General features: G+C 28.7%; 1 protein-coding gene across 1 annotated transcript; it reads left to right on the plus strand.

The window, feature by feature from the left end:
• The first annotated feature begins 1,159 nt into the window (after positions 1-1,159).
• Positions 1,160-16,088, plus strand: LOC129911607 (protein escargot). The gene is made up of 2 exons (XM_055989457.1): positions 1,160-2,180; positions 14,472-16,088. Exons 1-2 carry the CDS (start codon positions 1,649-1,651, stop codon positions 15,905-15,907), a joined length of 1,968 nt encoding a protein of 655 aa, XP_055845432.1. The 5' UTR covers positions 1,160-1,648; the 3' UTR covers positions 15,908-16,088.
• The last annotated feature ends 6,806 nt before the right edge of the window (positions 16,089-22,894 follow it).

The following is a 22,894-nucleotide window of genomic DNA, read 5'->3' on the forward strand; positions in this document are numbered from 1 at the left end:
ACTTTTTCTGCCAAATGCGCTTGTGCCCCTCTTAAAAAAATGCAACAGTCAAACGGAACACCACGGAACGTGCGAATGTTCCGGCCTTTTGTTGATCATCCAACCATGTGCTGTTGCTTGTGATGATGCTGTTGCTGTGTTTCTTTCTGTTGCTACCAAACCAACCACACACACACACACATCCTGCGGCGGCAACCGTTTCATATCCCCCAGAGAACATTTCAGAATCGAAACGAATATATCCTTTTTCCTGGTTTCATTCTTAACAACCAAAATAAGGGGCAATTTCCTGTATGAATTCTCCCAGCACATGCTCAATACAACAGTTCCATTTCCATTCATGTTCGTCGTATCCAAAAAATACAACCCCTCCAAAGAGCGAAACCAACAACTGGGAAACACACATTCAACTGAACCTAAGAAAAAAAACAGGGGTTAAACAAGACTGGTTTTTACAAAGTGATTCCTCCAACAATTTTTCGAAAGGGGATGGAAAAAGAGAACCATGAAATGAAATTCAAATTGGAATTGGAGAACTCTCACACAAAAAACAAAAAAAAAAAAAAAACTACCACTGGTTGCGGCCAGGGTTTATAAAAGCCACTGTTCTTTCAGTTTTGGTTTTCAAAGACCTCCAAGGGTTGCTTACGTTCGGTTCGCATTTCTCTTCTCTCTTATATAACATTCTCTTGTACGGATCCTTAAGTTTTTTCCCTACTTTCTATACTTTTTTTTCAATTATTAATTTAAATTTATTTTTGGTGTCAATCAGTTTATATATCTCAACTTTCTTCAAATTTTTGGGTTGAAATTAAAAATTTTTTGTTGTTGTTTAAAAAATAAAATAAGTGTTTTAAAGTTATTTTACTTCCAACAAAAAAAGAACATCATCACAAAACACAATCTTAAGCTATTTTTCAACATTTACTAACTTACACTTGCCACAGGACATTTTTTCTATTCTACAATACTTAAATTGTGTTTAGTTTTTTCTGTTGAATTTTGTTTGATTTAAGTTGAAACAAAAAAAAAATAAGCAAAAAAAAAGTTCCAAAGGACCTTAATTTATAACGGTAAACGGATTTTATTTGTGTCAACGAAAAAGATAAGTGTCGTGAACTTTAATAACAAAAAAAAAATAAAAAAAGGACTTGAATCCTTGTGTGAAGAAAAATTTAAAAAGCAAAAAAAAAATTATAAACAAATTTTAAATGCCTGAAGGAATAAGGAACTCAGTGCAAACTGCAAAAAAACGGGCACAGGAAGTAAAAATGCAAAAAATCCTACAAACAAAGTAATACTCGGTCGGTGTTCGCAAAAGTAAAGCAGAATAAAAAAAAAAAACCAACAACTACAAACTTAAGAAAAAATAAGAAAAAAACGAAAAAAAAAAACTTCTTCTTCTCTCCCCTTTTTTCGATGTTTCAACGATTTTGATCCTGGAGCAGGAGCCAAGAGTACAAGCGAATCCTTCTTCTTCTTCTTCTTTTTTTTATTCGTTTAATCCTCTTACTCCTTCTTATCGTCGTTGGTTTCGTTGCTGCATTCTTCCCTACAACTATTTGCCTCCAACATCATCATCATTATTTGATAGTAGTAGTTTTTGCTTCTTAATTTTTATTTTGTCAACGACGACAAAAATTATAACATGCCACGCTGTTTAATGGCTAAAAAATGGAAGGCATATCCTTGGCCAGACCGAACTGAATCCAAACACAACAATAAATCACAACAACAACAACAACATCAACAAGAAATATTGGATGACGAGGAGGACGATTCCTCATCTGAATGCAATTTGCAAATTGTTATTGAAGAAAAAATCTCCTCAACAAATCAACAACAACAACAACAACAACAAAGTGTTATTGTTGATTTACCAATTAGTGTGGATGACGACGAAGAAATTGATGTTGTTGGTGATAATACATCGGCGACATTAATTAACGGTAAACAACATTCACAACAACAACATCATCAATTAGATCAACGCACAATATCATCATCAACATCATCATCAATAACAGCAACAACAACAGCATCAGCAGCAGCGGCAGCATCTACAACAACGCCATCTACCTGTTGGGGTCCATCTTCACCAACAGCGGGCGCCACGGCACCTAGTCCACCGCCCCATTCACCCGAAGCGGCAACGCGTGGCTCAACAACTTTATATAATGGTAAGTCAGTTTTTTACCCCCCCCCCCCCCAAAAAAAAAAAAAAAATCCTTGACGATTTAAGGACTAAATTTTCATTTGTCAAAAATGTTCTAGAAAAAAAAAAAAAACCCAAATTGATATCTTTATTTTTCTATACGATCTTTTTGGAGGAGTTAGCCTTCAAATAAAGAAGCTCGACTCGACTCGACTATGGTGTGATATTTATGCCTGATGCCTTTTCACTTTCGGTGCTATGATTTATGATTGATATATCACTTGACAAAAACATTAGGGCGCACCAGTTTTTTCCTCGCACCATAATCTCATCTCGAACCTACCACCCGACTTTCCCGTCAAAAATTCTGGGTGGATTTTGTGTAGCATCATCCCCATTTGCTCCATCATAAACATCATCTTTATCAAATCTGAAAGGTTTGATTGATGTGTGGCCCTTTTGCTTGCTTTTCGTCCCCCGCTCTCTTTCTCTCTCTGTATTTTGTAGGAGTTGACTTGTCTATACACTCTCTTGAAATAGCTCCAGGAACCAGGATATACCAAAAAAAAAAAAATCTCCCCCATGTGTCCTTCATTATTAGCGTTTTAAGTACATGGTTCACCTTTTTCACTTAACATCAGACACACACACAGCAGTTAACTATACATTACATATACAATATTATATAGCTTGATATAGGAAAGGATGGGGTTTAATTATTATGGATAGGAGTCAGGATGAAAAAATAAAAAAAAAAAAAAATTAAAAAAGTCAAGTGGGTTGACATGTTAATTTTAACTTTTTTTTTTTGAATTTTCATGGGACCTTATAATTTATCAAAGTTCATATTTAATATGGGAAATGTATTTTTTTATTACATTTTTTGTTGGGTTGGATGGAAATAGAATGATGACGGAAAAGTTGAACTAGCAAGGCTAGATTTTTTCATGAATTTAAGAATAGCACGAAAATAGTTAAAGGATGTCAAAAAGTTATAAGGATCATTGCTCTCATTTGGCTTCTTTTAAATTTAAATTCCATAAATAAAATATTTTTTAGTAAAAATGTTGAATTTGCATTTGCAACTAGATTTTTTAAAGCCTTATAAAGTTCTTTAAATCTTTCGTAAATTCACTTTCAATAATAATTTTTTTGTTAAATAAAACCAATTTAAAAAAAAAGCCAAAAAATACAAGAATGAACTTTAAGTAACTTAAAATCAGAATTAATTTCATTATTAATTATGCATATATTTTTAGTTTAACAAAATTAATTTTTACTCTTGCAAACATAAAGGTTTTTTTTTAAACCAGTCGAATTTAAGACTTAATCTTAAACTGAGTAAAAAAATAAAGTCTTACTTTTCAAATAAAGACAAAAATAAACTAAATTTTAATTATATTTATACTAACAGTACATAATAATTAAGTATGGTTTTTTGTTAACGAAGAATATTTTCTTAAATAAAATTTTATTCTAAAAACTTTAAAGATTTTAATATTACAATACCTAAGATGTTCAGACAAAAATTTAAGAATGTATGTTTTTTTATTTTTTACTTAAAAATATATTACGACCTTTTTTTTAATATTTGGTTGTCTTTTAAAATTCAGATCACCTTGTTTGAAAAATCTTTATTAAGAAATTTTAGATTATTTTGCTTATTTTCTTTATAAGAAAAATTATAAAAAAAAAAATTATAAGAGACCCTTTTTTTAATAAAATAAAGTTTTCTTACTTTTTGCAGGATTATTTAAAATTAACTTAGAACAGACAAAATTTGATGCCCCTTGCCAGAAATTTATTTATTTTGCTTGAAATTAAAAAAGATTGTTAAATGTTTATTTGATTTCTTTTCAAGTTAAGGAGCCTTTTGAATCATTTTCTGTACAAAAACGTTAAAACTAATAAAATTCACATTAATAACTACACATATAATAAACTACTTAAAACATTATTTCGAAAATCGTTTTCAATTTTTTTTAACATTACAAATTCTTCAGTAGCAGGGTTCGGACTTCAGTTTCAAAATTTAAAAAAAAAAGTGAAGTAGATCCAAAATTTCGGAAATAGATTTCTAAATTAAACTTTCAGAACATTTATTTACAAAAATGTATTCTAAACAAATTATTTTTCAAAAAAATTTTCTTTCTTTTTTTTATTATCTTTTCCAAAATACCTTTCTTATCTAGTGGTTGTAACGGTGCTTTGGGGTAAAACGGTTATTTTAGAATAATCTAACAAATTTTTGATCAGGAATTCTTCAAAATCAGTCAAAATTACTTTGATAAGCTTTATTTATATCTTGAATTCGAAGAATAATTGACCTCCATTCATCTTTTGAGATTTCAGTTGAGCTTTATTTCTCAATGCCTCGACAAGATTTAAAATTGAAGTACAATCCCTTTCTCTAAATTTATTATTTGAAAAATATTTTTCAATCAAGAAATAAAAGTAGATCCTGAAAAAGAGAAGTAGGGAAGTAGATTTTATTTTTTCCCCAAAATCGAACTAAATCTACTTCGAATGAAGTAAAGTCCGAACCCTGGCCAGTAGCATTCCAAATTAACCAATTTTTTACAAAGTTGGAAGATTTAGGAAGTTTTTTTTTTAATTTGTTTTTTCCAGTTAGTATTTTGGATTATCTTTCAAACCTTAATTGTTGTCATAAATACATTGTTTTTTTTTTTTTTTTTTTTTTGTAAGATCGTGCAACAAAAGTTCAGTATTTTGTGCAAAAACAACATTTCAAAAACTGAATGTTTACTTGTTTAGTTTTTCGCTGCGAAATTCAACGCAAAGCCACAGTTTCTTGAAGGGTTTTTCATATATGAATGTTACAAAGAACGTTAGTAGCAAGAAGCGTCAAAATTGTAAGTCTTACTTAACTTTTTCTTCTAGTACTTTTAACATTGATACCAAAAAGAACATTCGAATTATCAATTTACAAGACATAAAGGTTTCTTAAATTCAAAAATATTTTATTTATTTAATGATTTTTTTATTGTACTGTTGCCTATTTCAAAGCAATTTCATCAAATTCATTAGCTTCATCAACAACTACATCATCGATCTCAAAAATCAGTAGATGGGTTGCATTGAACCTTGGGAAATATTTTTTGCGGTCTAAGTAGTGCAAATTTTATCAAAAGTGCTTCCAGAAGTTCAATGGGCCGCATTTTGACTTTACAAATACAATTTAAAAAAATTATGTGATTTCAATTTATTGTAAGGCTTTTTTCTATTAAAATTAATCTAATATTTTATCGAAGTTTAATCTTGAAACTTTTCGTTCTGTATTAGGGAAGCAACCAATTTTATTTGCTGCTTAACTTTCGATGTATGAATTAAAAGAAATCAAATAGATTTTTTTTTTTTAACTGAAATATTTCGTATAATATTGTAACAGCTTTTCTCAAAAGTTAAGCATTAAATCCCTTCGAGGAAGAAAGATATTGTACAAAATTTACATAGATTTGCTATGAAACGTTTGAGTTAAATTCTATAACAAAGCGATTCATCTTTAACTTTCTACGATTTTAAGTCGATTTTAGGGCGATTGTAACATCGAGTTCTCTTGCAAAAAAACTTAGGCTGTTTTTTTTCAGGGCTTACATTACCTAATTTCTAAAGGTAACTTATCTTGTATGTATATTGAATTTGGAACTCTGACGGCGGAAAATATTTAAGTATGTAAATTCATTAAATTCTGACTATTCCTTTTTTTCAAAAAATCACTAGTTTTTGATACCATTACCTGTATATGGAAAACTGTTTCAAAACTGAAACTAAAATATTTATTCATACAACATTAAAAAATCTTGTAAAACTTTCAAAATGTCATCATTTTTACTAAAAGTTTGCAAATTTGTATCATATTTTGCACCTTTATCTGTAAAACATACATACATCAAATAAAATTCAAAACAAGTCAAAAATTCATGTCGAATTATGACAGATGTATCTACCCTTACCTTCACAAAACAAGTTCATCCCTTCAAAATCTTGACAATCAATTCAAAAATATACAAAACAAATAACTAAAATGTGACAGAAGTTACCAAAAAATTTCAATAACAAATGAGTAATACAAAAAAAAATACCTAAATTAATAATATGTTGTAACTGATCGAAAATCAACTTTCACTTTTCTCCCCATTCATCATAAATATTTATAACCAATTCCTTCTTTGCTTTACCCGTTTTACTATGGTATAAGTCCTTAAACAAGTTTCCCTTTTTTTTTGGTTGTTTTGGGTTAAAAAAAAACTGTATTATTTGTAGTTTGCCTTGCTTTGGTGTACTTGTTTTCTTTAACAGGTGATTAGCACCCCTATTTTTTTTGTATATGTCTATATGGTATTTTATTCGACTCGTGTATTCTACCCTATATCTATATACCGTTAAAATAATATTCAATCCTTATACTGACGTGTATTTTATTACAAATTCTTTACTCTATCTTCTTCTTTCTTTAACCCTTTTGTCTATAAATAGATAAATTTTTTTTTTCAAATGTTCAGTTTTGTAATTTGACACTCTCATTTCCATTTCGTCATTTTTGAACAATTCATCACGAGTATTGTATTTTCTTTAAGACTTGTTATTTCATCTTGTCTCCTTTTTGTGTGTTTTCTTCAATATACTACTACTACTCATTTTCTTACTAATTTCAGTTTTGTTTTATTGAAAATGAATTGGATATTAAATAGAGAGAAAGAAAGAAGAGAAGAAAAAAAAATATTAGCATGTAAACTCACCCCCACCCACTAGAAAAACGAATGTAGTAAAAAAAAATACAAAACAAAATAAAACCCTCTTAAAGTCATTAATGACACGGAATGGAATTAAAATCGAAATGAAGAATACAATTTTACACGACAAAATAGAAAATAATAGAAAATGGAAATTGGAGGATAAGGTCGATGGGTGGTGGGTGAGATTAAAAGAGAGGTGCGCTGAGAATAGTTCAAGTTAAACTTGTATTTTTTTTTTTAATTTCTTATTCTTCTGTGATAGAATGTAACATTTACTAGCTTCGCAAAAGCAAAAAAAAAAAACTGTCAAGACATTAAAGAAAAATGTTGTAGGATATTTACAGGATGATTTGAATTATTTCTTGTAGAAAAATAATTTAGCTTATTTTTCTAATTTTGCTAAAACAACTTTTAGAAAAGACACTAGAAAAAGTAATTTCGGGAACGCTTTTAAAAATATCATAAATATTTTCTTCCAATTTAATTAAAAAAAAATTTAATTAGGGTTATGTTCAACTCCTCTTTTTCTTCTTTCCACGAAAGCATCGTCATATTTATCTAAAACATTCAATTTTTGCGTTCCCAAAATGACAGATAAAATCGATTTTCAATTTTAATTTTATTTTTTAATTCAGAAAAAAAAAACACTACCAGAAACCCAACTAGAATTAATATCAGAATTAATACATTTTTTATATTTTTTTTTGCTGCGTTCCCTATGTGGTATTTTCGGGACATTTTTTCTTTTAATATAACGATATCAATTAAATTTATTAAATTAGAAAAATAACTAAGGACCTTTCAGACATTCTTATAATATCCTTGTAATGCTACGTGAATAATTAAATTTTTTTTAATAACTGCGTTCACAAAATTACAAATCTATTCCATAAAACAAAATATTTTTTTAAGCATTAGAATTATTTAAAATAATAATTTTTTTAACTGATGTTAAATACACAGTTTTTTCACGCTAAACGTCAGTTTTTGAATTTTAAAAGAATATTTATTCTTGTATTTTTGATGAAACAAAAAATTGTTTCCAACAAAGTAATTCAACAAAAAACAACACTCTTTTTTAATGTGTTTTGAACTAAAAACGACTTCCGGGAACGCATAATTTTCTACATTTACGATTTTGGAGGTGAGCTTTAAATTTTAATTTTTTTTTTTAAATTGTGTTCTACTAGCAGACCCACTCTTTTCTTATCTTCGAGTTTGAAGCATTTTTTTTTTTTGTGGAGCGGCAACCCTAAACTTATATTTCAACAAGACTCAGGGTTACCAGGATTTTATAAAAAAAAAAAGAAAAAAACTATTTGAATACACAAAATAATAATATTTTATATTATTGAATAAAACAGAATTACCAAATTGTTTTAATATAAAAAAAAGCAGTACAGGGTGTTTCATATTTTTGTTTTTTTTTTTTAATTGATGAAAAATCGTTTCCTTTTAACATTCAAAAACATAAAACTAATGCCATGGAATTAATTTACATCGCCATTAAAGAAATAAAAACAAATTCTTTCAGGTGAGATATTTGGGGTATGGGGTTAATAAACACCCCCTTTCTTATACCTCTCTAAATCACCAAGGAAATATAGAAAAAATAACAAAAAAAAAAATCGATGTTTAATGTCACGCACATAAATCGACAATATGCCATTAATTTTCGCGAAATCTAGTTTTAACACTCTTTCCATCACTTTTACCAGTCCTTAGGGGGGTTTTCCAAAAAACTTTAATATACCCACTTTCTATCTACCCCCTCTTAGAATATTATAATCTCTTAGAATTGGGAGCTGGATGGGAGAGGAAATCCTGAAACATCCCTCACACTCGCACAGGGGGAATAAAATCAAGTTTAAGAAAGTTTTATTTTCTGTGTTGTTATTTGTTTTGTTTTTGTTTTGCTTCTTTTTTTCTGTGTCTTCTTTGATATTTTCTTCTTCGTTCTATTAAAGCAGAGATTTCTGTTTTATTTTTTTATTTTACTGAATCGTCCTTTAATTTATCTTGTAAGGTATAAGCACTCAATGCCACCTGTTTCATCTATATACCTTGACAAGGTCTCTTTTTTTTTCTGTCTCAATCTTCCCGTTTTTTTTTTCTTTGTCAACTTTTCTTCAGTATAAAAAAAAAATACCCTTACTTTTGTACTTTCTCTCTATATTCGTTTACCCATATCTTTTCTTCTTTTTTTTTAACTTTTTGATTCAAAATTGGATTTCCCCATTTCGAATGTCCTTAGAATTTAACTTTATTATACCTACCTTTTCCGCCGCATGTGTCTGTCTGTTTGTATATTTGTCTGACTGACTGTCTCTCTGTAAAATCACATGTGTGTGCAGTGTATGGCAGCACAGTGACATTTTTTTAAATGCCCCGTCAGCAGCACAAGTGGAAAGACGAGCAAGAAATGAAAAAAAGAAACGTGTATAAAGGATACCTTTTATAGATCAAAACGACAACAAACAAAAAAACAAAAAAAATAAACTACCAACAAAACCAAAAATACAACAACAACAACGAAATACAACAAAAAAAAAAAGAAAAGAAAAAGGAAAGGAAAGGGTTTCAAAGAGGATTTTCTTGTCAGTTTTATACGCTGCCTTTATATCTTTGTATATTGTGGTTGGTGCGGTTTTGGATTTCCTTCCGTATCCCCAAACCCCTTTATTTTGGGTGTTTAACCCTCCACCCCCCCTCTCCCCTTGGCCGCATTACATATGGAAGCGAGTATATGTTGTTGGAGCTGTCTCGTCTTATGTCATTGACAAAACCACTCAATTTCACGGAATAAACACACAAATCTAAGACTTTGCTACTCATCATCCTGTCAGACTTTAGTTATCCTTTGTGGCAAAGGATTCAAACGGGGGGTGGTTCTATATGTGGTGGTGGTAAAGTGATGGTATAGGGTTGAGGTTATAGCCAAAAAATACATACAAAGATTGAACTTTGCATCGCAAAGCGAAATATACCTAGCAGCGATATATCCTTTGTTGAATCCTTTTGCATAAAATCATTCATTCATTCCCTCTTATTCTCTATAGGTATATCCTTTTTTACTATCTTATCCCATACCAAATGCGATATGCAACAACTCTCTTTTAAGCAGCTGTTGCTTTTTTGTGTTCTCATTGTTGCATCTCTTCAAAAAAAAAAAAAAAAACAAGGATTCAATAAAATATTTTGAATGTACAATGACACACAGCAGCTATTTTGCGTATTAAATTCATGATTCCAGGACGAAATAAAACAAAAAAAAAAAATACTCAACAAAAGCAACAAATACAACAACAACAAAAGGCAAAACAGCATCCCAAACTATTCGGAGAGGAAGAATGGTAAAGAATTTTCAAAAAAAAAAAAACCTCGCCCTGTTAGTCTTTTTTTTTGTTGTTGAAAAAATATCGTCCTTTTGAACCTATCGCACAATTCCGCTTCTTCTCACTTTGTTGATGTTGTTTTTTTTTTTTTTTATTTATTTTTTGTATAAAGAGTCGGTTGTTCGTTTTTATAAAACATGGTTCAGTTTTAAAGGTCCTTTTTTTTGAAAATGTGCGACTGAGGGAATTTTTTTTTTGTATCCTTTTTTTTGGAAGGTTATGTGCATTTTTCCCCGTTTATTTGCCAATTTTTCTAACCAACATCAATGGGGCCAAAAGTATAGTAGTAGAAAGAATGATGAAGGAAGAAGAAGAAAGAAGGCAAAAATGAAACGCGATGCTTGGGAAAATGTGCAAACGACACGACACGACTATACACAACGACAACGAGGACGACAAACGAAAGAACCATGTTTGAGCATATGGCATTTAACCTCACTCTTTTAAAATCTTCCCCAAACCCCACTTTTTTAGGGACTTTTGATGTTTCTTTTTTTTTCAATTTTTGTTTTTCCTTTTTTTTTTTTTAGAAAATAGGAAGAAGATTCTATTTTGGATATGGTTTGGTATGAATATATGAAAAAGGAAGAAACTCTTTACCTTATTTTTCTATTAATGTGTATGTGTCTGTGTGTTTTTGTATTATCATTTAAAATAAAAAAAAAAGAACTTAGAACTGCAAAGGGCATCATATAACATGCATGGAGATAGTAAAAAAAAAGGAATTTCTTTTTTTTTAATATTAAAAAAAATCTGTTGCATATGAGAAGGAGTTCAATGTGAGTAGGTGGCGTTGTTGGGTAGTATAGGGTAGTGTTAGCAGATGGAAAATTTTCTGATTTTCATATAAAAAAACAATGAGATTTCCATTTTGACAACATCAAATTGAAAAGTTAACAAGGACAGATAGAACAATTTTTGGAAATATGACATGTAAGGTCAGGAGGGGATAGAGGAAAAGGGGACGGGGAATGATGTGGGCTAGTCATTTTTAAACACTTTTTTTTTAGAATATAATTTTTAATTACTTAAAAAAGTAACTGTACAAAAATTGTTGAAAATACGAGTTTTTTTCCGAAAACATGCGTTCCAAGAATGATATTTTAGCCAATATGTTCCAACTGTCATAATTTTTAGATCCCACTCTTTTGATTATTTTCAATAAGTTTGGATTTTCAATGTCATACTATTGAGAGAAGAATATCAAAAACTTTTTAAAACATACGTTCCCGGAATGACCAACACACGAAAAAGATCTAAAAAGACATTCAGAAAAATACAGTTTTATTTTGCATACTTAAGGGCCTAACAAATTTTTAAAGGTCCCAAAATACTAACCGATTTCTATCCCAGATTTAATAGAGGTTAACTTTTTTTGAAATATGCTCTTAAGGCTGTGCCCTAATTTTCCGAATTGTAAGGTCTCGCATAGCCTACTTTTAGGCGAAAATCTTTTTGGGCATATATGAAGGCCAAGCTAATTTATATTGAACACAATTTTATTTAAAAGCCTTTGCCTTCAGTGTTGTTATTGAAAAGTCTTAGAGACTACCTAAATGTGCAACGATTTTTACTAGCGCCTAAAACTATGCTATTGTTCATTTGATGTCTTTTGTTCTTCTCTTCAATTAATATTGAATTAAATTTAAAATTAAATTTTGCAGATAATTTTTCACCACATTTGGTTGTTATCGGGCAAAGGGGTCACTCAGAGGTCTTAAAGAATCTTTTTCAACTCTGTTAGTCACGAGAGATGAGACATATCAAAAGTTTATTTGGAAGGACAAAAAAAGTGTTTATTTTTTTAACTTTCCAAAGGGGTCATTCAGGGTCAAAATGCAAACTTTCTTAACCTTTATTAGAGCCATTCAAATTCTGAGTCCAAGTATTTCAATAATAATTCCATTAAACAATCCGAAGAGTGATTTAAAAAAAAAAAACAAAATGCTTTTTTTTATCAAGGGGGTCATTCAGTGGCTAAGCAAAGTTAACTATTCTAATATAAAAGTTTATTGACTGACAGAAAAAAATGTTGCTAGTAAAAAACTTTCATAAAACCTCATTTTAGTATGAATTAAATGCTTTTCTTCTGAAAATAATTTCCTAAATTATTCCAACTTCTTAACCAAATATAGAAAATCCCACATAAAGTTTCTCCCTTTACAAAAAATATTTAGTCTTAAAATTAATAATCTTAAAATTTACCTAAAGTTTACTTTTAAAAATAAAATTTTTCTTTTATATTTATTTAAATAAAAAAAACAAATTTCTTTAAGAAAAGTTTTCTACAACTCTTGGCAAATATTTTGTTCTCCTTTTTTTAGTTTTCAAAAATTTCTAATAAAAAGTCCCTTCCTGCTTAAACACTGTTTGTCCTACATCTCTCCCTTATATTCTATCTCATAATTTTTTTCTTCCTTTTTTTTCTATTTTAGTTTATATACAGTTAGTTGCAAGTTTAAAGTTCATCACATCAGAAAATATTCTTAATTAAAGAAGAAACTCACACAAAAACTTCATAAAGAGTTCTGGTATTTTCTCTGTACTATTATAGTAGGTAGGTTCGTTCGTTCGTCGTTCTTTCGTTAGTTTTTTTTTTTTTTTTTTTTTCTTTAGTGTGTTTTTGGGGAAGAGGTTGGTTAGGTGAATGGTGGTGCAAAAAGACTTCAACCGCACATCACAGAAAAAGGCAAAAGGATGTGGAGAGGAAACACAGCGACAGCATCACGCTACCTCTTCTTCTGATGATGATGCTCTTCTGAGAAACTTCTTGTAAAACCCCGAGAGCAATAAATGAGTGTTCTTATATGTACCTAGAACCTAGGTGCTTCTTCTACACATACAAGGTATTAATGTAGAGCCCACCTAGAATAGTAAACACATTTTGGCAGACATTTTTTGATGTTTCGCAACAAAAATATATCCTTTCCAACTGCAAAACTTCAACTCCAAACTTAAACTGGAGTTGAAACTCCTGTTGTCCTGTGTGTGTGTGTGTCGTTGTCATCGTCCTCATCGTCGTCGTCGTTAATATAGTCGGCGCGCACTTGTGATGCTGCTGCAATGCGACATTCGAAGACACATATCTACTTATACATTCAAGTCTATCTTTATATCTATATCCACATGCACATATACATATCCCCAACATTGATTATGTCAACTTCAAGGAAGATGACAAGGATATAGAAAAATAAAGGGGATAGGTCGGACGGTTTATACATCACTAAACACACGACACCACCACCATACTCCACCTTTCGTCCTGTTTTCTATTCAGCATCAGGTTGTGGATCCTATTGCACATGTAGACAGTTATCTAAGCCACAACGTGTCTATCATAGGCTTATATTATATGACAGGGAATTGCATCCCTACCCGCTTCGAGCTTCGAGTATAGACACACTCGAATGGCTGGAAACAAAAATAAGAAAAAAAAAAAATAGAAAAAAACCTGTAGCTACCCACCTTCTGGGCACATTCAACACGTCTCACAGGATTTCACATTCACATTTGGGAAGAGCAATCCAGGATTTTATTTCATTCAACTTTTTTTTTTTTTTTTTTTTTTTTTTCTTCTTCGTTTTGTCCATAATGGAAAGACGAGAGAGACCAGATATTCTATATATAAATATAGCAAGACATAGAGTAGGCTTTCTGACGTCTGGGTCCTTCATCCTTATTTAGTTTTTTTTTTTTTTCATTTTGTTTTGTTCGTCGTCCTCTTTCCTTCCAGTGTTTGGTTTTTGTGTCGTGTCGAACTCGATGGCCAACTTCCCGTAGGAGATGATGATGGTGATAGTGAATGGTGATAGCATGTCTGCAGTGTGTAGGCACAAAATACATATTTAATGCGCCCCCAAAACACCCTATTTCTTCTCCCAACAGCACAGAACAGAAAACTGAACTGACAACAGAACCGACGACTATACAAAGACGCCTTAAAAAAAAAAAAAAAAAAAAAAAACACGGAACTTCCTTGGCAATGTGCCAATTGTAGAACTTTAGCAGGAAAAAAAAAAACATATTACGACTGACTGAGGAAGGACTATAAAGATGGGCAGCAAAAAAAAAAACATGTCTCCTCTTTCTTTAAATAAAAATCAATATTTTCTTCTTTTGATTCTCTTCTTTAATATAATTTTTTTATTTATTTTTTTCCAGGATATGGTCACGACGTATCGCCGATGCACTTCACTGCGTACCTGCCACGAATGGAAAACGAAGTAACCGTTATCACATCACATCCGCCCCGACCCCCATTGGCGTCACCGACCTCCAATTCCTCTCAATATTCCTATCAGACAACTTCTGCTTCATCTTCGCCATCCTCGCCATCGAATTCATCGGATCGCTTTAGTCCGCCTATGATTCGCATTAAGACCGAGTACGATAACGATTTACATCTTAACAATAACAACGTTAATAGAAAATCTTTAGCCATGTGCTTTACAAGCACAGGAGCGGCTCTCTCATTGCCGCCAAAGAAAAAAGACATCTACCGGCCGTATTCGCTTGATGACAGGCCATCTGCAATTGATCGCATACGAACATATGAAATGCGAATACCGGCCGAAGAGGATTTACATGCAGCTCATGCAATTTTAGATTTGAGTGCGTCAACAGCCTTCCATCCACCAACGCAACCGCATCAGTTGCAACAACTTCATCAGCAACAACAACAACAACAACAACTACAACATCAGCCAACAACCACACAACAACATCATTTGCATCATTTGACGCATGCGATACAGCTGCAACAGCAGCAAGACGATGATGATGAGCGCCCCGATAGCGAAGTATCTATGCATAACGGCCATGTACCTGAAGTTGATTGCAAGAATATCGGCCCCATTCAGAATGAGAATAGCAACACGACGAACATTGGGGCGCAACAAATCGGTTCGTGTTCCAGTAGCCCGGGTACTCCGCAGCCCGGTGCCAAGACCGTTGCCTACACATATGAAGCTTTCTTTGTTAGCGACGGCCGTTCGAAGAGGAAAAACACAACCGATCCGGCCGCGGCAGTTATTGTGCCTGAGCACAAGGCAAAGTACACATGTACCGAATGTGGCAAACAGTATGCAACTTCGAGCAACCTTTCGCGGCATAAACAGACTCATCGCAGTTTGGACTCTCAATCGGCGAAAAAATGCCACACTTGTGGCAAGGCTTATGTATCGATGCCAGCTTTAGCGATGCATGTTCTCACGCACAAACTCTCACACAGCTGCGGTGTATGTGGGAAACTCTTCTCCCGGCCCTGGCTCCTGCAGGGTCATCTACGATCTCATACCGGTGAGAAACCGTATGGATGCGCCCATTGTGGCAAAGCTTTTGCGGACCGTTCCAATCTGCGGGCACACATGCAAACCCATTCGATCGATAAGAACTTCGAGTGTAAACGCTGTCACAAGACCTTCGCTCTCAAATCCTACCTGAACAAACATCTCGAATCGGCTTGTTTGAAAGATGAAGGTGCTTCAGATTATTCCGATCCGATGAGCCCCGAACCATCACCAATGATGTTGGATATGGTTAAAGGCAGTCCGATTAGAACAAATCCGGTTAAAATTGAAGCTTCTTACGGTGGGTAACAATGTGAGGATGCCGTTATCTCAGACATTAATTCCGATTCCAGTAAAGATTCCTGCATTTACGGTTTTGTTCGAGTAATGCGGTAAGAAATGCTGATTTATTATACAAAAAAAAAATTATATATAAAAAAATAATTATAATTTAAAATTTAACGCAAAAAAAAATTGAAAAAATTATTTAAAAAAAACACTCAAATGACAATATTTCTTGTATAAATGTATTTAATTTAATTTTTTTTGTATTAATTTAAACAAAAAATAATATTATATCTATAATTTTTAATTTTATTTATTTATTTCTTATTTATTGAAAAAAATTATTAATAATTAAACAAAACAAACTGTTTCTGTTTTTGTAACACAAAGATCATAATACGTCCATCCTACAAAATTTAGGCATGTTCGATAGTCATTTAGAAAAAAAAAATTAATTTTCTAAATGGCGCCCGGGCAAGACTTAAATGTAGGGAATTTTAGTGTGTAGATTCTAGTCACAGTATTTTTATTTTATATTTTAAGTTTATTTATTGTATAATAATTTTAGTTAATTTATTTATTTATCAATATAATTAATTAAGTATAATATTTATTTGCTTAGGTTATTTATTTATTAATTTAAATTCAAATTAAGTGTCCCTTTTTGTACTGAATAACTCTAGTAACTCTTTTTTGCCAGTCTTTTTGTCTTAAAAATAATCTGAGAAGAGAGATGAAAGTTGGTTGATAAATAAATTAATTTAATACAAATTATTGAAGTGAAAATAAATTTTAAAGAAAACCAAAGTTTTTGGTACAAAATTTTGTCCCAAAAAAAAAAGTGTCTCTTCGTTGATCACGGTGTTTTTGAAAATGGTTAAAAAATTGCAGGTAAAATTTTAGATTTTAAACAATGAACTCCAAAGAGGTTCAAAATTTTAAAATGAGTGGTACAAAATTTTGTCCCACTGCGAATTTTTTGATAAAGAGTATGAAGTTCTCAAATAAAAATTTTACTTGGAATTTAAGAATTTTTAAGATTTACCCAAATTAATTCTTACAAGGAACAAGGTTCAAAGAGTGGTACAAAATTTTGTCCCATTCTGGATTAGTCGAAAAAGAGCTAATTTTTTTTTTTTGGAATTAAAGCATTTTTAGGGTTTCCTCTAATGAATTTTAAGAAGTATAAAAATTTCCAAAAATTCGTACAAAATTTTGTCCCATTGTATTATTACTGAGTTTCTTGAAAAAAAAAAAATTTATTAACAAACAAAATTACCTAAAAATAACCAACTTTCACCCCCTCTTCGGAATCCATCTATAAATCTATACCCTAACACTTTTCCCAAAAAATTTGTATATTTTAAAATTTCAACAAAATCGCAGCAATACGAAGAACTCTCTTAAATAAAAAAAAACAAAGCGTAAATTCTAGTCAAAACAAAAAAGTATAATTCTAGTCAAACTTTTAGATGCTTAAGCATAAAAAAAAAATACACTTAAAAAAAAATTCTTAGACTCTTAAGGCTCTTTCATTTCTGACTCTATAATTTCTTCTTATGACAAAAGATTAGAAAACAAACAAAAAAATAAATAAAACACATTTATTCAGTAAAGTGATTTAAAAATGCAACGAAAAACGCAAAAAAGCAACGTTTCTCAAACAACGAATTAGTCTTATAAGGAATCTTATATATAAATAGAAAAAATAAAAAAATAATAATATAAATAATAATTAGCTTTGTAAGTATTTAATAAAAAAAAAAAAATAAAACTAATATTATACACAAAAAATAAAAAACAATATAAAATAAATAAAAATCGATAAGCAATTTCAAGCAACGAAAAAAACAGCAATGTAAGATATTTATACATAAAAAACAAAAACAAAAAAAATTATATACATCATTCATGTTTTTTTTTTTTTGTTTTTTGTTTGCATACACATTCATCTGCAGTTATTATATAGATATACTATATACACACATTCATAGTTATATTACAATTTTTCAAAAGCAATATTGTGTAAATATACAAACAAAAACTTTATATATATAAAAATAGAAAGCAATCCTTTTCGTCAATTATAATAGGCATGAAAGTTCGTTCGTTTTGTTCCTTTTTTGTTTCGTTGTTTTTTGTTTTTTATACTTTTGTCTTGTTTTTTTCTTGCCTTCACTTAACCTATTAGTCATTTTGTAAGTTATTTCCGCCACCAAACATATAGAAGCATTTTATTTGGCAAGGACTCGTCTCGTCCTCCCCCATCAACAACCGAAAAAAAAGGAATTATAAGTATTCAACAAGACCGATTACTGTCTAAGACGGTTGGCATGTAATATACTCATATACACTTACATATATCCTTTTCCTCATCCTTACAAAAAAAATCTCCAAACCATTAAAGGCACGAAAAGCTTTTAAAAAAACATGCGGAGGTTCATTTCGACAAAAAAATATGAACACCAGGGATGTAAAAAAAGCAACCCTTCTCATTCTCTGATGATGCATGCTTGAAATTAAAAAAAAAAAATTAAATATTCTCCAACAAAAAAAAACAAGGACTTTTCCTAGCAAAGCTCCCCCTTGAAAAAATATTATGATTGTACTTGAGTCTTAATCCGTTTTTAAATGAATTACACCACAGCCTGTGTTGTTGCCAAAAAAAGTAAAGTCTTTCAAAAAGTCCTTTTTTTTTTTTTGGTTTTTAACTTTTTTTAATGGCCGAAACAGGTTTTCCTAATTTCCTTCATTTATGTATAACGAGCCATGTTATATCCTGCTGTTTTTAATATGGGCGTCTCTGTGTTTGGATGGTTGAGTGGTGGTGGGTTTATTTTTTTTTTTTTTTTTTGCTAAACAAACCAAAAATGCAGCAATTTTCTAGTCAATTACCAAATATTATATATGCATATAAGGTCCTTTATCTATATCTATCTTTTTCATATCCTTTTTTTCTCTCTATTTTAGTTTATTTAATTTAATTTAATTTAAAAAAAAATCTAGTCAAACCAAAAAAAAAAAATGTAAATTAAATCTCTATCTCTGTCAAACAGATTGTATAAAATTGTATTAAATTATTATTAATTTTAATTTAAAAATTTATTAACAAAAATATAATTATTATTCTATTCTATCTTCTTGTACAAATAAATGAAATGAAACTTCTTGGAAACAGTCAAATTTTAACTTTAACTCTTAAGGCCCACTATATTTGCAAATACAAAAAAAAGCATATGGTTTATATACATAATTTGTATATAAAAATTATAAAAAAAAAATCCATAACTTCTTTAATAAACATTCCAAAATTTATATATTTAAAAATTAAAAATATAAATTTTATTATATAACAAAAAAAAATATATACATATAAGTGAGAATGATAAAAATGGGTATGAATGTTTTTCGTGTGTTTTTAATAATAATAAAATTGATTTAATTTGTTTGAAAAAAAAAAATTTTTAATTTCACATTTTGCGGTTTAGTATTCAAAATATAATACAATTCAATGGAAAATTTTTCATTTGAAAATATTTTGAATCTAAAATGGGATAAGAGTGCAATAAAGGAGGAGTGTAGGATAAACAAAAAAGTTTAAACTTTTTAGAACAAAATTTTCTTGATTTTAAATTTAAATTAAAATTAAATTAGATATTTTTCGGCTAATAGTGTAATTTTTTTTTAGGATCAAAATTAAATGAATGAATGAAAACGCGTACATTTTTTTTTTCAAATTGTTGCAGAATGTCTTAAATTAATAATTATATTGCTACTTAGTTTGGAAAGCTTTTAAAGCTTTCGAAGCTTCTTTCTTTAAAAAAAACGTGGTCGTTCGACCTTATTTTATCTTCTTCATAAATCGGTATTTTACTTTAAGCTGGTTTATCGGTACGAAAAAGCTTTCTATTGAAAGCTTTTTATTCAGAAAAAATTTTCATAAGGATCACTTTTAATTTCTCCAAATTACAAAATACATAAAAAGCTTTTGACATCAAAGCTTTCAGGGTTGAGATCATTAAAATCTGTCGAAAATTTGAAAAAGCTCTTAAAGCTTTTAAAAATTAAAAACCAAAAAAATATTTTCATTTCGAAACAACTTCATTTGTCAATGTTTTTTTTTTATTTATAAGAAAAACATAAAATTTTAGAAAAAGCTTTTATATGAAAAGCTCTTACAAGAAAAGCACTAAAATAAAATTTTTCATTTTAAAATATTAAGTTGCCACACAAACAAGATCGTATTAAGGGTTTAATTTTGGAAAGCTTAGGTGAGATACTTAAACAAAATAAAAAAAATAAAAGCTTTTCATTGAGCTTTATGCTTAAAAATCGTAACAAAGTCAATTAAATGTCAAAACAAAATTAAAAATCACTTTTCTACTAATATAACGTCAATCTTTTAAACTTGAACACAAAGCTTTTAACTTACCCAAAGCTCAAAAAAGCTCTTTATTTTTAATGACATTTCTGCATATTTTATTAAATCTAAATAAATATTTTGAATGTCTCTGTGAATGAATGTGAAAGTGTGTTTTAATTTTAATCGCACATTTTTTTGTACAATTTTTTAAGTCTGTGCGGAGGCATATTTACTCTTCAGTATTTATTTTATTTATTTCTGTAAAGTATTTATATCTTCTATCTATTTATGTATATCTAACTATTTATATTTATTTTAACTTGTATCTGGATATTAAGCTCTTCAAACAGCATAATTTACCTTTTTTCCAACAACCATATTACAAGCAAAAGCAAACCGAGTGTTCTCTAGTCATTAGAACCTAGCGTATTAAATTAAAAAAAAAAGAAAATAAATATTTCTAATTTTTCCGGTCTATAATAACAATTTAATAACAATAATTTGCAAATTCAGATCAAAATAATTAAAAAAAAAAATAATAAATGGTACTGTTTCAGATTTATTTCAATATATATTTTTTTTTCTATGTAAATATAGCAATATGAAAAAAATTTCTATTTTTTCTTTTCTTTTAAATCCGTCACGTCTATCTATCTTTTATCATGTTTATTAATTTATATCATTTTTTTGTTAAAAATAAAAAAAAAAAAAACATAATAATCAGCTTCAGTTGATGATCTCATAAAACAATAATAAATTTAAATACATTTTTCTATTATAAATTGCAATTTGCATGTAAAAAATATTTATATAGCTATATTTATAAACAAAAAAAAAAAAAAAACAACAAAAATAATAAGTTGATACTCCCTATTTGGTCTAATTTTTAGCAAATAATTAAAAAGCACAGAAAAAATAATTAAAAATAATTATATTCAAATTTTTTTTTTTGTATAAATTAAAAAAAAGCAATTAAAACGTTAGGTTATAAGTTTATGTATATTAATTTTTTTTATATATAATAAATAATATAATTTTAAGAAATTTAAGCTTAGTTTCGTGGTGTGGTGTGTTTTATTTTATTTTTTTTTATGTAAAACACACCCTATCCATTCATCGGCTAAAGTACCAAAGCAATACTCAAAAGAAAAAAAAAAATCTAATGAAATAAAAAAAAAAAAACAAACACTCAACCTACTATTCAATTATTAAAAAAAAATTATATAAATTATATTCTTAAATAAAAAAAAAATTATATATATCTGCAAATTTTGAAAATAAAGAGAAAAAAAGTTTAATAATTTGTACATACAAAAAACGAAATAAAACAAAATTCTCTTTAAGTTTTAAAATTATGTATGTAATATGAAAATTATTATAAAACAATTGTAAATAAAAAAAGCTAATAATTCAAAGCAAAACCACTTTGACATCACACTTTTCAAAGCAATATTTAAAAAGTAATATTTTTTGAAATTTTTGTAAAGCAATATTTATCGAAAAAAACAAAATAAAAAATAAACAAAATTATAAATAAAAAACAAATTAAATTAATAAAAAAAATCAATAATATATAAAAAAATATTTTTTAATTAATTATAAAAATTATAATTAAACTAAAACTTACAAAAAATATTCTAGTTATAAATTTTAATGTTTATTATAAAATGTATAAACAAAAAACCAATATTTAATCTTAGATTGTAAAAATTAAATAAATAAATAAAATGTTTCTTTGAAGCACACACATAAATAAATAAAAAAAGTATTAAAAATATATTTAAACAAATTCTTTATATATAAACAAAAAATATAATAATAATTATTATTCAACAATACAACAAACAACATTATTATAACACATTTATGCATTGTACATTAACAAAACAAAAATTAAAAAACAACATTGGTGTATGTATTTATTTAGTTTTAATTACATTTTTATTATTAACAAAAAAAGACAAAAAAAAATTATTCATTTTAAATGAAAGAAAATTATATTTATTAAAAAATACAAAAAAAAACTACATTTGTTTTATTTATTTTTCTTCAATTGGGTTTTTATTCGCTTCTTCTTCTCTTCGTTTGTTGTTCGTTTTTCTTTTTCGTTGGTTTCGTTTTTTCAGCATATTCTTGGTGGTTTTTGGTTTTCGTGTGGAACAACTTTGCTTTTTTTTTCTTTTGAATACAAACAGCATTATTTTAATACTATTTAATTAAACTCAATTTTCAATAATAAATATTTAAATTGAAATTTTTAAATTTTAAAATTTTAATTTAAAAAATAATGTCCCAAATTTTTTGCGCATGCGCATTTTTAGATGCAAAATATATATTTATTTTGAAATTATTTCTGTGGTTATTTTAAATTATTACATATTTAAACAACATTCCACAACACATGAATAAAATAATTAAATTAAATTTAAAATTAAAATTAATACAACGAATATAGAATTAAAATCTTGTTAAATCTACAAAGCAATATTATTACATAGATTTGACTATAATTAGAAGTAAGTTGCTAAATCTAAGTCATTTCTGCTGGCATCTGTTACAATATGGTCAAAATTGTTATTGAATTTTTTTTTAATATTGACATTCTGCGATAGGATAACTCGAAACTTTTTAAAGCAATCCAAGAAACC

This window comes from Episyrphus balteatus, chromosome 2 (genome assembly GCF_945859705.1).
Source record: "Episyrphus balteatus chromosome 2, idEpiBalt1.1, whole genome shotgun sequence".
NCBI classification, from domain to species: Eukaryota; Metazoa; Arthropoda; class Insecta; order Diptera; family Syrphidae; genus Episyrphus; species Episyrphus balteatus.